A 16566-nucleotide genomic window follows, 5' to 3' on the forward strand; every position below is an offset into this window, starting at 1 on the left:
GGAGGTGGCCTCTTGTTAGTCTTGGTGGAGGTGGCCTCTTGTTAGTCTTGGTGGAGGTGGCCTCTTGTTGTTATTTGGTGGAGGTGGCCTCTTGTTGTTATTTGGTGGAGGTGGCCGGTTGTTGGTATTTGGTGGAGGTGGCCTCTTGTTGGTATTTGGAGGAGGTGGCCTCTTGTTAGTCTTGGTGGAGGTGGCCTCTTGTTAGTCTTGGTGGAGGTGGCCTCTTGTTAGTCTTGTTGGAGGTGGCCTCTTGTTAGTCTTGGTGGAGGTGGCCTCTTGTTAGTCTTGGTGGAGGTGGCCTCTTGTTAGTCTTGGTGGAGGTGGCCTCTTGTTGTTATTTGGTGGAGGTGGCCTCTTGTTGTTATTTGGTGGAGGTGGCCTCTTGTTGTTATTTGGTGGAGGTGGCCGGTTGTTGGTATTTGGTGGAGGTGGCCTCTTGTTAGTCTTGGTGGAGGTGGCCTCTTGTTAGTCTTGGTGGAGGTGGCCTCTTGTTAGTCTTGGTGGAGGTGGCCTCTTGTTGTTATTTGGTGGAGGTGGCCTCTTGTTGTTATTTGGTGGAGGTGGCCGGTTGTTGGTATTTGGTGGAGGTGGCCTCTTGTTAGTCTTGGTGGAGGTGGCCTCTTGTTAGTCTTGGTGGAGGTGGCCTCTTGTTGTTATTTGGTGGAGGTGGCCTCTTGTTGTTATTTGGTGGAGGTGGCCGGTTGTTGGTATTTGGTGGAGGTGGCCTCTTGTTAGTCTTGGTGGAGGTGGCCTCTTGTTGTTATTTGGTGGAGGTGGCCTCTTGTTGTTATTTGGTGGAGGTGGCCTCTTGTTGTTATTTGGTGGAGGTTGCCGGTTGTTGGTATTTGGTGGAGGTGGCCTCTTGTTAGTCTTGGTGGAGGTGGCCTCTTGTTGTTATTTGGTGGAGGTGGCCTCTTGTTGTTATTTGGTGGAGGTGGCCGGTTGTTGGTATTTGGTGGAGGTGGCCTCTTGTTAGTCTTGGTGGAGGTGGCCTCTTGTTGGTATTTGGTGGAGGTGGCCTCTTGTTGGTATTTGGTGGAGGTGGCCTCTTGTTAGTCTTGGTGGAGGTGGCCTCTTGTTGGTATTTGGTGGAGGTGGCCTCTTGTTAGTCTTGGTGGAGGTGGCCTCTTGTTAGTCTTGGCGTTTGTCACCGTTATCCGGACAGGTTTTCATGCATGAAGGTTCTCCCTTCCCTGAAGTCACTGTGTGTAATAATCCTTCTTCCCTTCGCTGGTAGGACTGCCAGAAGATGAGTGACGGGCTGCTCAATGCCATCCTGGCAGCTTCCACTTTGTATTATTCCCTCCCAAAGGATCAAGGTGAGTTATTAAGGTCCTCGTTCCCATCAGATGTGCAGCGCTGTTTACTTCCCTCTATTCCTGGCCACTCTGCACTTTGTAGGTACTTGAAGGGGTTAATAACCAGGATCAGAATAACACAGCTACTTTCTCTAATCACCCTATGACGGCCCCCTGGATAGGACCACCTCCTACTTCTATTGGACAGGAAACAGGACCACAGAGCGGCTCTCCCCTACTGATTGTCTGCTGCCGTACGGTGGGGTGAGAGCGGCTCTCCCCTACTGATTGTCTGCTGCCGTACGGTGGGGTGAGAGCGGCTCTCCCCTACTGATTGTCTGCTGCCGTACGGTGGGGTGAGAGCGGCTCTCCCCTACTGATTGTCTGCTGCCGTACGGTGGGGTAAGAGCGGCTCTCCCCTACTGATTGTCTGCTGCCGTACGGTGGGGTGAGAGCGGCTCTCCCCTACTGATTGTCTGCTGCTGTACGGTGGGGTGAGAGCGGCTCTCCCCTACTGATTGTCTGCTGCCGTACGGTGGGGTAAGAGCGGCTCTCCCCTACTAATTGTCTGCTGCCGTACGGTGGGGTGAGAGCGGCTCTCCCCTACTGATTGTCTGCTGCCGTACGGTGGGGTGAGAGCGGCTCTCCCCTACTGATTGTCTGCTGCCGTACGGTGGGGTGAGAGCGGCTCTCCCCTACTGATTGTCTGCTGCCGTACGGTGGGGTGAGAGCGGCTCTCCCATACTGATTGTCTGCTGCCGTACGGTGGGGTGAGAGCGGCTCTCCCCTACTGATTGTCTGCTGCCGTACGGTGGGGTACGAGCGGCTCTCCCCTACTGATTGTCTGCTGCCGTACGGTGGGGTACGAGCGGCTCTCCCCTACTGATTGTCTGCTGCCGTACGGTGGGGTACGAGCGGCTCTCCCCTACTGATTGTCTGCTGCCGTACGGTGGGGTACGAGCGGCTCTCCCCTACTGATTGTCTGCTGCCGTACGGTGGGGTACGAGCGGCTCTCCCCTACTGATTGTCTGCTGCCGTACGGTGGGGTACGAGCGGCTCTCCCCTACTGATTGTCTGCTGCCGTACGGTGGGGTACGAGCGGCTCTCCCCTACTGATTGTCTGCTGCCGTACGGTGGGGTACGAGCGGCTCTCCCCTACTGATTGTCTGCTGCCGTACGGTGGGGTACGAGCGGCTCTCCCCTACTGATTGTCTTTTGAACTAGGTTTACATCATGTCTTCTTTTTTCTATGATTTCAGCATACTTTGTGGCAGCTGTATGAATCGTGTATTAGAAGATCAGGGCCCTTCTCTTATGAGAAATATGAGGGACATGATTAGACACAAGATTAGGGGAGGTTTTTTCAAGATTTTTAGTTTGCTTGTTTTTTCTATGATTTTTTTTCTAGGTTGGTTCATTTTCCTATAGCTTGTATTTTTTTTTATTTTAGGCCTCATTGCCCCCTCGGCCGTCGACCTCGGCTGCTACTGCCACTATGGCTCCTGTTGCTCCTGCCCTAGCAGCTCCTATTGAGACTCTTCCCCCCCCCCCCCACCCTATTGAGTTGTTGGGACCCAGTAGACCTGCTCCCTCCTCTCCTTCTATTGAGGAGGATCAGGAGCAATTGTCGGGTCTGGAGGGGCCAGGGCAGCTTTTCTCAGAGGGTGAGAGCGCAGGGGAGGAATCCTCCCCCCTCTCCTAGCTACTGATTATATTGACTCTTTGGTGAAGGCTGTGCGGTTGACCATGGAGATAGAGGAGGCCCCCCAGCCTAAATCTGTACAGGACTTGATGTTCGAGGGTCTAGCTCCCAAAAGCTTCCTGTGTTTCCAGTGCATCAAAGTATTAAGACCCTTATAAGCCACGAATGGTCCAACCCTGACCGTAAATGTTTTGTGCCTCGGGCTGTAAGTCTACTTCCCTCCTTCCATTGTGTTTCTATCTAGCTTTATCCTTCACTGTATATGTATATTTCTTTATTTTTCCTGCTAGAATATAAGAGAAAATCTCCTTTCAGCCAAGAAGATGCTGAGTCCTGGGAGGGTGCTCTTAAGACTGATCCTCTGGTGGCTAAGATCTCCAAGAGGAACGCCCTTCCCTTTGAGGATTCCGCTTCCATGAAGGACCCTATTTATAGGAGAGCGGAGGTGTACTTAAGGAAAAAATCTAGCTCTCGTTTGCTCCTCGTTCCCCGCTCGCTGCCGCCGCTATTCGACGCGGCAGCAGCAAGCGGGTGAGTGCGGGGGGGCTGCCCAGGGGATCGCTGATCGTCCGGGCAGCCCATAGGATATAGCAGCGTCTGCTGCCGATGCTCCTATTCAACGGAGCGACGGCAGCAGATCGCTGCTATATCAGTCGCTTGTTTTTCAACATGTAGAAAAACAAGCAACTGCAATGATCAGCCGACATGAACGATGGTCCACTCTTTACTGTACAAGGGGGTTATGGTTCCTGTACCTGAGGATCAGAGAGTCTGGTTCTACTCCACTCTTCCCTTAGGAAGCCGAATGGTTCTTTTAGAATCATTATCAATTTGACGTCTTTGAGTTCTCACCTATGAAAAGTTTAGAATGGAGTTTGTTTCTTCAGCCGTTCTGAATCTTTCTGAGAGCTGTTTAATGGCGACCTTAGAGATGCCTATTACCACATCCCGGTACATCCTGGTCATCAGAGCTTCCTCAGGTTAGCTGTCAGAATGGAGGATGGAGTTCAGCATTTCCAGGATGCCGCCATGCCCTTTTAGTATATATCAGGCTCTGAGGGTCTCTACTAAGGTTCTAGCGGGGGTTAGGGCCTACATTAGAGAGAGATATTATTATTATTGGTCCATACCTTGGTAATTTCCTCCTAGTGGGTAGTTCAATATCTTCCCTTGAGTCTAATATCCTCTTTGCAGAATCCGAGGAAAAATCCAACAAGATCCCATCTGAAAAATGTAAATTTCTAGGTGCCTGGAGTCCTGCTCTCGGAGATCCTTCCTACCTGATAATAAGATCTCCCAGATAGTGTATAAGGATAGATAGATGGTTCCTCGGCCTCTCACTACTTTCAGGTCCGCCATGTCCCTTTTAGGATTGTTCACTTCCCGTATTCAGGCTGGACCTTGGGCTCAGTATCATTCTAGACTTCTTCAAGCTCAGACTCTATCTCAATGGGATGGCCTGGTGGATTCCCTAGACTCCCCTTTCTTCTTTTAAGTTTAAGATCCCTCTCCTGGGGGGCAGTGGAAGAGCATCTCAGCAGGGGTCTCCCCTGGAATCTGCAGGACATTGCCACGATCACCACAGATGCCAGGCCTCGGGGGTGGGGGCTCACTCGGGGTCCCTTAGGGCCCTATTCCACGGGACGATTATCGTTTGGATAATCGTTAACAATTAACGATCTCAAACGACCGCTATTGCGAAAGACCTGAAAACGTTCACTCATTTCCATGGAACGATAATCGTTACTTATGATCGTAATTGCGATCGTTTCTCTTCGCTATTTATTCGCTATTGCGTTCGTATCTATTGAGAACGACCGAACGATGTCTTATTCAATGCGAACGATTTGCGAACGAGCAACGATAAAAATAGGTCCAGGTCTTATTAAACGATCAACGATTTCTCGTTCGGTCGTTAATCGTTAACTGCATTTCAACCGAACGATTATCGTTCAGATTCGAACGATTTAACGATAATCTGAACGATAATCGTCCCGTGGAATAGGGCCCTTATGCTACAGGGGAGGTGGAATCCGGAAGAGGCAAAAGACTCACAGAACGTAAGGAAATTAAGAGCCGTTTTTCTCTTTGGCCCAAGTCGTTCCACAGCTACACGGCAGCAACGTAAGGGTGATGAAGGACAATGCGTCAGTGGTCGCTTATATCAATCATCAGGGGGGACATCACATCTTCCGTCTGGCGGAGCCTCATCTTCTGTCCCTTACAGCCCTTCATCTAAGAGGGATACACAACTCCACCACGGACTTCCTAAGTCGCAGTCAGCTCCATCAGGGAGAATGGGAACTTCCCAGAAGGTCTTTCTTCAGGTATGCAGACCTGATCTATGTGCCACCCGAGCCAACAGGAAACTCCGGAGATTTTACTCCCTATGCCCAGGGGACAGACCCACAGCCATAGATGCCCTAGCCCAACATTAGGGAGGGGGTCTCCTTTATGCATTCCCCCCAATCAGGATGTTACCTCGGGTGATTCAAAAAGTAAGAGAGGACAGAGCTCATCTTATTCTGATCGCGCCCTTCTGGCCAAGGATAGTGTGGTTCTTCTGGTGGAGAAGGATGTCGGTCTCAGAACCTTGGGTCCTGCCAGAGAGGGAGGATCTCCTCAGCCAGGGCCCGGTATTCCAACCTGCAGCCGGGAGCCTCCATCTGACAGCCTGGCATGTGACAGCTGGGAGCCTCCATCTGACAGCCTGGCATGTATGAGACAGCCGGGAACCTCCATCTGACAGCCTGGCATGTGACAGCCGGGAGCCTCCATCTGACAGCCTGGCATGTATGAGACAGCCGGGAGCCTCCATCTGACAGCCTGGCATGTGACACCCGGGAACTTCCATCTGACAGCCTGGCATGTGACAGCCGGGAACCTCCATCTGACAGCCTGGCATGTGACAGCCGGGAGCCTCCATCTGACAGCCTGGCATGTGGCAGACGGGAACCTCCATCTGACAGCCTGGCATGTATGAGGCAGCCAGGAACCTCCATCTGACAGCCTGGCATGTGACAGCCGGGAACTTCCATCTGACAGCCTGGCATGTGACAGACGGGGACCTCCATCTGACAGCCTGGCATGTATGACGCAGCTGGGAACCTCCATCTGACAGCCTGGCATGTGACAGCCAGGAGCCTCCATCTGACAGCCTGGCATGTGACAGCCGGGAACCTCCATCTGACAGCCTGGCATGTGACAGCCGGGAACCTCCATCTGACAGCCTGGCATGTATGAGGCAGCCAGGAACCTCCATCTGACAGCCTGGCATGTGACAGCCGGGAACTTCCATCTGACAGCCTGGCATGTAACAGACGGGGACCTCCATCTGACAGCCTGGCATGTATGACGCAGTCGGGAACCTCCATCTGACAGCCTGGCATGTATGACGCAGCCGGGAACCTCCATCTGACAGTCTGGCATGTGACAGCCGGGAACCTCCATCTGACAGCCTGGCATGTATGAGGCAGCCGGGAGCCTCCATCTGACAGCCTGGCATGTGACAGCCAGGAGCCTCCATCTGACAGCCTGGCATGTGACAGCCGGGAGCCTCCATCTGACAGCCTGGCATGTATGAGGCAGCCAGGAGCCTCCATCTGACAGCCTGGCATGTATGAGGCAGCCGTAAGCTTCCATCTATGAGTACTGTCAGGCCTAAGCGCTATGAGTACTGTCAGGCCTAAGCGCTATGAGTACTGTCAGGCCTAAGCGCTATGAGTACTGTCAGGCCTAAGCGCTATGAGTACTGTCAGGCCTAAGCGCTATGAGTACTGTCAGGCCTAAGCGCTATGAGTACTGTCAGGCCTAAGCGCTATGAGTACTGTCAGGCCTAAGCGCTATGAGTACTGTCAGGCCTAAGCGCTATGAGTACTGTCAGGCCTAAGTGCTATCGGTACTATCACTTCTGTCAGGCCTAAGCACTATGAGTACTGTCAGGCCTAAGCACTATGAGTACTGCCAGGCCTAAGTACTATGAGTACTGTCAGGCCTAAGTGCTATCGGTACTGTCAGGCCTAAGCACTATGAGTACTGCCAGGCCTAAGCACTATGAGTACTGCCAGGCCTAAGTACTAGGAGTACTGTCAGGCCTAAACTCTATGAGTACTGTCAGGCCTAAGTGCCATCGGTACTATCACCTCTGTCAGGCCTAAGTACTATGAGTACTGTCAGGCCTAAGCACTATGAGTACTGTCAGGCCTAAGCGCTATGAGTACTGTCAGGCCTAAGCACTATCAGTACTGTCAGGCCTAAGCACTATCAGTACTGTCAGGCCTAAGCACTATGAGTACTGTCAGGCCTAAGAACTATGAGTACTGTCAGGCCTAAGCACTATGAGTACTGTCAGGCCTAAGTGATATCTGTACTATCAGTACTGTCAGGCCTAAGCACTATCAGTACTGTCAGGCCTAAGAACTATGAGTACTGTCAGGCCTAAGTGCTATCTGTACTACCAGTACTGTCAGGTCTAAGTACTATGAGTACTGTCAGGCCTAAGTGCTATCGGTACTATCCCTTCTGTCAGGCCTAAGTACTATGAGTACTGTCAGGCCTAAGCACTATGAGTACTGTCAGGCCTAAGCACTATGAGTACTGTCAGGCCTAAGCACTATGAGTACTGTCAGGCCTAAGCACTATGAGTACTGTCAGGCCTAAGCACTATCAGTACTGTCAGGCCTAAGCACTATCAGTACTGTCAGGCCTAAGCACTATGAGTACTGTCAGGCCTAAGTGCTATCAGTACTATCAGTACTGTCAGGCCTCATAGTACTCATGTACTCATAGTACATAGTACATAGCACTATCAGTACTGTCAGGCCTAAGAACTATGAGTACTGTCAGGCCTAAGTGCTATCTGTACTATCAGTACTGTCAGGTCTAAGTACTATGAGTACTGTCAGGCCTAAGTGCTATCGGTACTATCCCTTCTGTCAGGCCTAAGCACTATGAGTACTGTCAGGCCTAAGCACTATGAGTACTGTCAGGCCTAAGCACTATGAGTACTGTCAGGCCTAAGCACTATGAGTACTGTCAGGCCTAAGCACTATGAGTACTGTCAGGCCTAAGCACTATCAGTACTGTCAGGCCTAAGCACTATGAGTACTGTCACGCCTAAACTCTATGAGTACTGTCAGGCCTAAACTCTATGAGTACTGTCAGGCCTAAGTGCTATCAGTACTGTCAGGCCTAAGCACTATGAGTACTGTCACGCCTAAGTGCTATCTGTACTATCAGTACTGTCAGGCCTAAGAACTATTGAGTACTGTCAGGCCTAAGTGCTATCTGTACTATGAGTACTGTCAGGCCTAAACTCTATGAGTACTGTCAGGCCTAAGTGCTATCTGTACTATGAGTACTGTCAGGCCTAAACACTATGAGTACTGTCAGGCCTAAACTCTATGAGTACTGTCAGGCCTAAGTGCTATCCGTACTATCAGTACTGTCAGGCCTAAGCACCATGAGTACTGTCAGGCCTAAGTGCTAACCGTACTATCAGTACTGTCAGGCCTAAGCACTATGAGTACTGTCAGGCCTAAGCGCTATCCGTACTATCAGTACTGTCAGGCCTAAGCACTATGAGTACTGTCAGGCCTAAGCGCTATGAGTACTGTCAGGCCTAAGCACTATGAGTACTGTCAGGCCTAAGCGCTATGAGTACTGTCAGGCCTAAGCGCTATGAGTACTGTCAGGCCTAAGCGCTATGAGTAGTGTCAGGCCTAAGCACTATGAGTACTGTCAGGCCTAAGCACTATGAGTACTGTCAGGCCTAAGCGCTATGAGTACTGTCAGGCCTAAGCGCTATGAGTACTGTCAGGCCTAAGCGCTATGAGTAGTGTCAGGCCTAAGCGCTATGAGTAGTGTCAGGCCTAAGTGCTATGAATAGTGTCAGGCCTAAGCGCTATGAGTACTGTCAGGCCTAAGTGCTATCGGTACTATCCCTTCTGTCAGGCCTAAGCGCTATGAGTAGTGTCAGGCCTAAGCGCTATGAGTAGTGTCAGGCCTAAGCGCTATGAGTACTGTCAGGCCTAAGTGCTATCGGTACTATCCCTTCTGTCAGGCCTAACCCTGACTCCATTTGGATAGTTCCCAGATAAAGTTTCTGTCCTGTAAGTTGGCTTCCCTGTTGGCCATTACCTCAGCCAGGAGCCTTTTCTAGCATCTCCCTGACTGTTAGGGACGGCAGAGTGATTGTCTCCCCTGGCCCGGCCTTCCTCAGGAGTGGTTCATCCCTCCTGCTGTGACAATCCGTCTAACCACAGAGGCCGCCTTCCATACACTGGACGTTAGGGCTCTATTCCACCAGACGATTATCGTTCAGATTAACGTTAAATCGTTCGAATCCAAACGATGATCGTTCGGTTGAAATGCAGTTAACGATTAACGACCGAACGAGAAATCGTTAATCGCTTTATAAGACCTGGACCTATTTTTATCGTTGCTCGTTCACAAATCGTTCGCATTGAATAAGACATCGTTCGATTGTTTGCAATAGATACGAACGCAATAGCGAAGAAAAAACGATCGCAATTACGATCATAAGTAACGATTATCGTTCCATGGAAATGAGTGAACGTTTTCAGGTCTTTCCCAATAGTGGTCGTATGAGATAGTTAATAGTTAACGATTATGCAAACGATAATCGTTCCGTGGAATAGGGCCCTTAGACGGATCATCCTTCACTACCTAGAGGTGACCTGGGATTGGAGACCTAGTGACAACCTTCTCATTTCCTTCCAGGGTAATAATCGGGGGAAGGGCTGCCACATGTCAGACGATTGCTAGGTGGGTTAGGCCGGCCATTGGAGAATGCTACACAGTGGAAAGGACATCCCGGTAGGAGCCCATTCCACTAGGGCCGTAGCCACTACCTGGGCAGAGAGAGCTTCTGTTCCGATAGACTAGAACGGCCACCTGGAGCAGCCTCATACCTTCCTCTACAGGTTACCGCTGTCTTCTAGAGAAGACCTTTGCTAAGGCGTTCTGCTTCTTTTCTGGTCCAGTGGTCCTGTGTCCTGTCCGGTGGGAGAAGGAGGTGGTCTTATCCAGGGGAGATAAAATCAATTACCGCTTACTAATTAATGTTTTCTTGCAAAAACCGCGCCACCCCTGTCCTCAGGCTGTGTGTGGTATTACAGGTGACCTCCATTCACTTCAATACAACTGAGCTGCAATGCTACACCCATCCTAAGGACAGGAGAAGCGCTGTTTCAGGAAGAAAGCAGACCTGTTTTTTCAAGCCTGGACAATCCCCTTTATTGTTTAAGATAAATGAAAACTCACCTGAAGCTGCTGTTTTCTGGGAGATAAGCCGCCACCAAAGGGGCCTGGCAGCGGCTTACCTCTCCATATTGAATATTATATTCATAAGTTGCTTGGTGGGATCAGCAGAACATTGAGTACAGATATCGGAGGTGTATGTGCTCCTTAATGGTGCAGATATAACTGAGGTCACGGGCAGAGCTGCTATGTGCCCTGGAGATGAAGGATGGACCCAGGATCTCCTGCCCGGGGTGACTGGGAGAATAGTGCTGCCATGTAACCCTATAATAGTGCCGTCATATACATAATGCTGCCATGTAACCCTATAATAGTGCCGTCATATACATAGTGCTGCCATGTACTCCTATAATAGTGCCGTCATATACATAGTGCTGCCATGTAACCCTATAATAGTGCCGTCATATACATAGTGCTGCCATGTAACCCTATAATAGTACTGTCATATACATAGTGCTGCCATGTAACCCTATAATAGTGCCGTCATATACATAGTGCTGCCATGTACTCCTATAATAGTGCCATCATATACATAGTGCTGCCATGTAACCCTATAATAGTGCCGTCATATACATAGTGCTGCCATGTAACCCTATAATAGTACATTCATATACATAGTGCTGCCATGTTACCCTATAATAGTGCTGCCATATACATAGTGCTGCCATGTAACCCTATAATAGTGCCGTCATATACATAGTGCTGCCATGTAACCCTATAATAGTGCCGTCATATACATAGTGCTGCCATGTACTCCTATAATAGTGCTGCCATGTACTCCTATAATAGTGCTGCCATATACATAGTACTGCCATGTAACCCTATAATAGTGCCGTCATATACATAGTGCTGCCATGTATCCCATATAACAGTGCTGTAATATACATAGTGCTGCCATGTATCCCATATAATAGTTCTGCCATATACATAGTGCTGCCATGTAACCCTATAATAGTGCTGTAATATACATAGTGCTGCCATGTATCCCATATAATAGTGCTGCCATATACATAGTGCTGTCATACAGTATACATAGTGCCGCCATGTATCCCATATAATAGTGCCGCCATGTATCCCATATAATAGTGCCGCCATGTATCCCATATAATAGTGCCGCCATGTATCCCATATAATAGTGCCGCCATATACATAGTGCTGCCATGTAACCCTATAATAGTGCTGCCATATACATAGTGCTGTCATACAGTATACATAGTGCCGCCATGTATCCCATATAATAGTTCCGCCATATACATAGGGAATAAGCCGGTCTCCTTTCCATCCAGGTACCACATTACGTAAGACGGTGAGGGAGGCGGTGGCAGATGTGATAGAGGGCAGCATGCACCTGGCGGAGGTCATCCTGAGCGCCCGTATACAGAGGTAGGTGAGGGGCAGTCTGCGGGGGTGGTGGTGGTGTATATATATATACATACCTACTCCTCACATTGTCTCCCTCCAGTCTGTCGCAGGCTCAGCTTGTGTCTACAGGAAGTGTATGGGAGGCCTGCGACCACTTCCCCCACATCCCCAAAGGTAAATCACTATATCCTCCCATCTTGTATCCCCGTATACCGCCCCCCGCAGACCCCATAACCCTCCACCATATCTCTCACCCTCACAGATAACCAGGCAGCTGTGGTCGCCATAGTATCCGGGTACTTGGGCGTTGTGAAGGATGCTCTGGAGGAGATGGAGGAGGTAACAGAACACTGATACCAGACGGTATATATATATACACCAAGGGAGAGGTATAAACTCCCATACACTGCTGTATACCTACACACATTGGGGAGATATATACACAAATACAGGAGGATAATAAGTATATAATACACTGCTGTATACCTACACAGAATGGGGAGATATATACACACTCATACAGGAGGAGGATAATAAGTATATAATACACTGCTGTATACCTACACAGAATGGAGAGATATATACACACTCATACAGGAGGATAATAAGTATATAATACACTGCTGTATACCTACACAGAATGGGGAGATATATACACACTCATACAGGAGGATAATAAGTATATAATACACTACTGTATACCTACACAGAATGGAGAGATATATACACACCCATACAGGAGGATAATAAGTATATAATACACTGCTGTATACCTACACAGAATGGGGGGATATATACACACTCGTACAGGAGGGGGATAATAAGTATATAATACACTGCTGTATACCTACACAGAGGGGAGATATATACACACTCATACAGGAGGGGGATAATAAGTATATAATACACTGCTGTATACCTACACAGAATGGGGAGATATACACACTCATACAGGAGGATAATAAGTATATAATACACTGCTGTATACCTACACAGAATGGAGAGATATATATACACACTCATACAGGAGGATAATAAGTATATAATACACTGCTGTATACCTACACAGAATGGAGAGATATATATACACTCATACAGGAGGGGGATAATAAGTATATAATACACTGCTGTATATCTACACAGAATGGAGAGATATATACACACTCATACAGGAGGATAATAAGTATATAATACACTGCTGTATACCTACACAGAATGGGGAGATATATACACACTCATACAGGAGGGGGATAATAAGTATATAATACACTGCTGTATACCTACACAGAATGGGGGATATATATACACTCATACAGGAGGGGGATAATAAGTATATAATACACTGCTGTATACCTACACAGAATGGGGAGATATATATACACTCATACAGGAGGATAATAAGTATATAATACACTGCTGTATACCTACACAGAATGGGGAGATATATATACACTCATACAGGAGGATAATAAGTATATAATACACTGCTGTATACCTACACAGAATGGGGAGATATATATACATACAGGGGGATAATAAGTATATAATACACTGCCGTATACCTACACAGAATGGAGAGATATATACACACTCATACAGGAGGAGGATAATAAGTATATAATACACTGCTGTATACCTACACAGAATGGGGAATATATATATACACACTCATACAGGAGGATAATAAGTATATAATACACTGCTGTATACCTACACAGAATGGGGGATATATATACACTCATACAGGAGGATAATAAGTATATAATACACTGCTGTATACCTACACAGAATGGAGATATATATACACTCATACAGGAGGATAATAAGTATATAATACACTGCTGTATACCTACACAGAATGGGGAGATATATATACACTCATACAGGAGGGGGATAATAAGTATATAATACACTGCTGTATACCTACACAGAATGGGGAGATATATACACACATACAGGAGGGGGATAATAAGTATATAATACACTGCTGTATACCTACACAGAATGGGGAGATATATACACACATACAGGAGGATAATAAGTATATAATACACTGCTGTATACCTACACAGAATGGAGAGATATATATACACTCGTACAGGAGGATAATAAGTATATAATACACTGCTGTATACCTACACAGAATGGGGAGATATATATACACTCATACAGGAGGAGGATAATAAGTATATAATACACTGCTGTATACCTACACAGAATGGGGAGATATATATACATACAGGGGGATAATAAGTATATAATACACTGCTGTATACCTACACAGAATGGAGAGATATATATACACTCATACAGGAGGGGGATAATAAGTATATAATACACTGCTGTAAACCTACACAGAATGGGGATATATATATACACTCATACAGGAGGGGGATAATAAGTATATAATACACTGCTGTATACCTACACAGAATGGAGAGATATATACACACTCATACAGAAGGATAATAAGTATATAATACACTGCTGTATACCTATACAGAATGGGGGGATATATACACACTCATACAGGAGGGGGATAATAAGTATATATTACACTGCTGTATACCTACACAGAATGGAGATATATACACACTCATACAGAAGGATAATAAGTATATAATACACTCCTGTATACCTACACAGAATGGGGGGATATATACACACTCATACAGGAGGATAATAAGTATATAATACACTCCTGTATACCTACACAGAATGGGGGGATATATACACACTCATACAGGAGGATAATAAGTATATAATACACTGCTGTATACCTACACAGAATGGGGAGATATATACACACTCATACAGGAGGATAATAAGTATATAATACACTGCTGTATACCTACACAGAATGGGGAGATATATATACACTCATACAGGAGGAGGATAATAAGTATATAATACACTGCTGTATACCTACACAGAATGGAGAGATATATACACACTCATACAGGAGGGGGATAATAAGTATATAATACACTGCTGTATACCTACACAGAATGGGGAGATATATATATACACACTCATACAGGAGGATAATAAGTATATAATACACTGCTGTATACCTATACAGAATGGGGAGATATATACACACTCATACAGGAGGATAATAAGTATATAATACACTGCTGTATACCTACACAGAATGGAGATATATACACACTCCTACAGGAGGGGGATAATAAGTATATAATACACTGCTGTATACCTACACAGAATGGGGATATATACACACTCATACAGGAGGATAATAAGTATATATTACACTGCTGTATACCTACACAGACTGGGGATATATACACACTCATACAGGAGGATAATAAGTATTTAATACACTGCTGTATACCTACACAGAATGGAGAGATATATACACACTCATACAGGCGGGATAATAAGTATATATTACACTGCTGTATACCTACACAGAATGGGGATATATACACACTCATACAGGAGGATAATAAGTATATAATACACTGCTGTATACCTACACAGAATGGAGAGATATATACACACTCATACAGGAGGATAATAAGTATATAATACACTCCTGTATACCTACACAGAATGGGGAGATATATACACACTCATACAGGAGGATAATAAGTATATAATACACTCCTGTATACCTACACAGAATGGGGAGATATATACACACTCATACAGGAGGGGGATAATAAGTATATAATACACTGCTGTATACCTACACAGAATGGAGATATATACACACTCATACAGGAGGATAATAAGTATATAATACACTGCTGACCATATATAACCGGGTGTATACGGGGGTATACTTGGGCTCTGATGATGTGATGTGTTCTCTTCAGGCTCTGGCAGGCGGAGAGGATCCCTTCAGCGATGTCTTGGAGGATGAGGATATGGCCGCTCGGGGGAACCAGGACACATACTGGTCGGAGTCGGACCGCAGGCTTATTGCCCCCTGCCTGGGGTTAATGAAGGCCTCCAAGGCTTGTCTGAAGAAGGTGCTGGCAGCTCTGAAGGCCAATGGCAAAGTGGAGACATCAGAGCAAGTGGCCCAGCTGGATGACCTGGCGGATATTACCCAGGAGGTCAGCCCCAGGTATACCTGAGTCTCTGACTGCAGCGGTATAGGGAGGGGTGTATACAGAGCCCGGTGTGTACAGGGAGGGGTGTATACAGAGCCCGGTGTGTACAGGGAGGGGTGTATACAGAGCCCGGTGTGTACAGGGAGGGGTGTGTACAGAGCCCAGTGTGTACAGGGAGGGGTGTATACAGAGCCTGGTGTGTACAGGGAGGGGTGTATACAGAGCCCGGTGTGTACAGGGAGGGGTGTGTACAGAGCCCGGTGTGTACAGGGAGGGGTGTATACAGAGCCTGGTGTGTACAGGGAGGGGTGTATACAGAGCCCGGTGTGTACAGGGAGGGGTGTATACAGAGCCCGGTGTGTACAGGGAGGGGTGTATACAGAGCCCAGTGTGTACAGGGAGGGGTGTATACAGAGCCCAGTGTGTACAGGGAGGGGTGTATACAGGTGTACAGAGCCCAGTGTGTTGAGAGGCCGGTGTATACTTTTTATAAGGTGTAAAATCTATATTTGTGTCACTCATCTGAGGCTGCTGCATGTATACACTGTGTGGGCACTCACCTGACGCCACTGCATGTATACACTGTGTGGGCACTCACCGGACGCCACTGCATGTATACACTGTGTGGGCACTCACCTACTGCTGTATGTATACACTGTGCCGGCACTCATCTGAGGCTGCTGCATGTATACACTGTGTGGGCACTCGCCTACTGCTGTATGTATACACTGTGCGGGCACTCACCTGACGTCGCTGCATGTATACATTGTGCTGGCACTCATCTGATGCTGCTGCATGTATACACTGTGTGGGCACTCACCTGATGCTGCTGCATGTATAC

General features: G+C 47.4%; 1 protein-coding gene across 1 annotated transcript in view; it reads left to right on the plus strand.

The window, feature by feature from the left end:
• CCNDBP1 (cyclin D1 binding protein 1) overlaps nt 1–16566 on the plus strand; it is a 32873-nt gene that overhangs the window by 7023 nt on the left and 9284 nt on the right. The window contains exons 4-8 of the mRNA XM_069951789.1: nt 1238–1319; nt 11568–11664; nt 11744–11817; nt 11906–11982; nt 15486–15739. Coding sequence (XP_069807890.1) covers nt 1238–1319; nt 11568–11664; nt 11744–11817; nt 11906–11982; nt 15486–15739 — 584 coding nt within the window. The remainder of the gene's footprint in view (nt 1–1237; nt 1320–11567; nt 11665–11743; nt 11818–11905; nt 11983–15485; nt 15740–16566) is intronic.

This window comes from Dendropsophus ebraccatus, chromosome 14, assembly GCF_027789765.1.
Source record: "Dendropsophus ebraccatus isolate aDenEbr1 chromosome 14, aDenEbr1.pat, whole genome shotgun sequence".
Classification (NCBI taxonomy): Eukaryota; Metazoa; Chordata; class Amphibia; order Anura; family Hylidae; genus Dendropsophus; species Dendropsophus ebraccatus.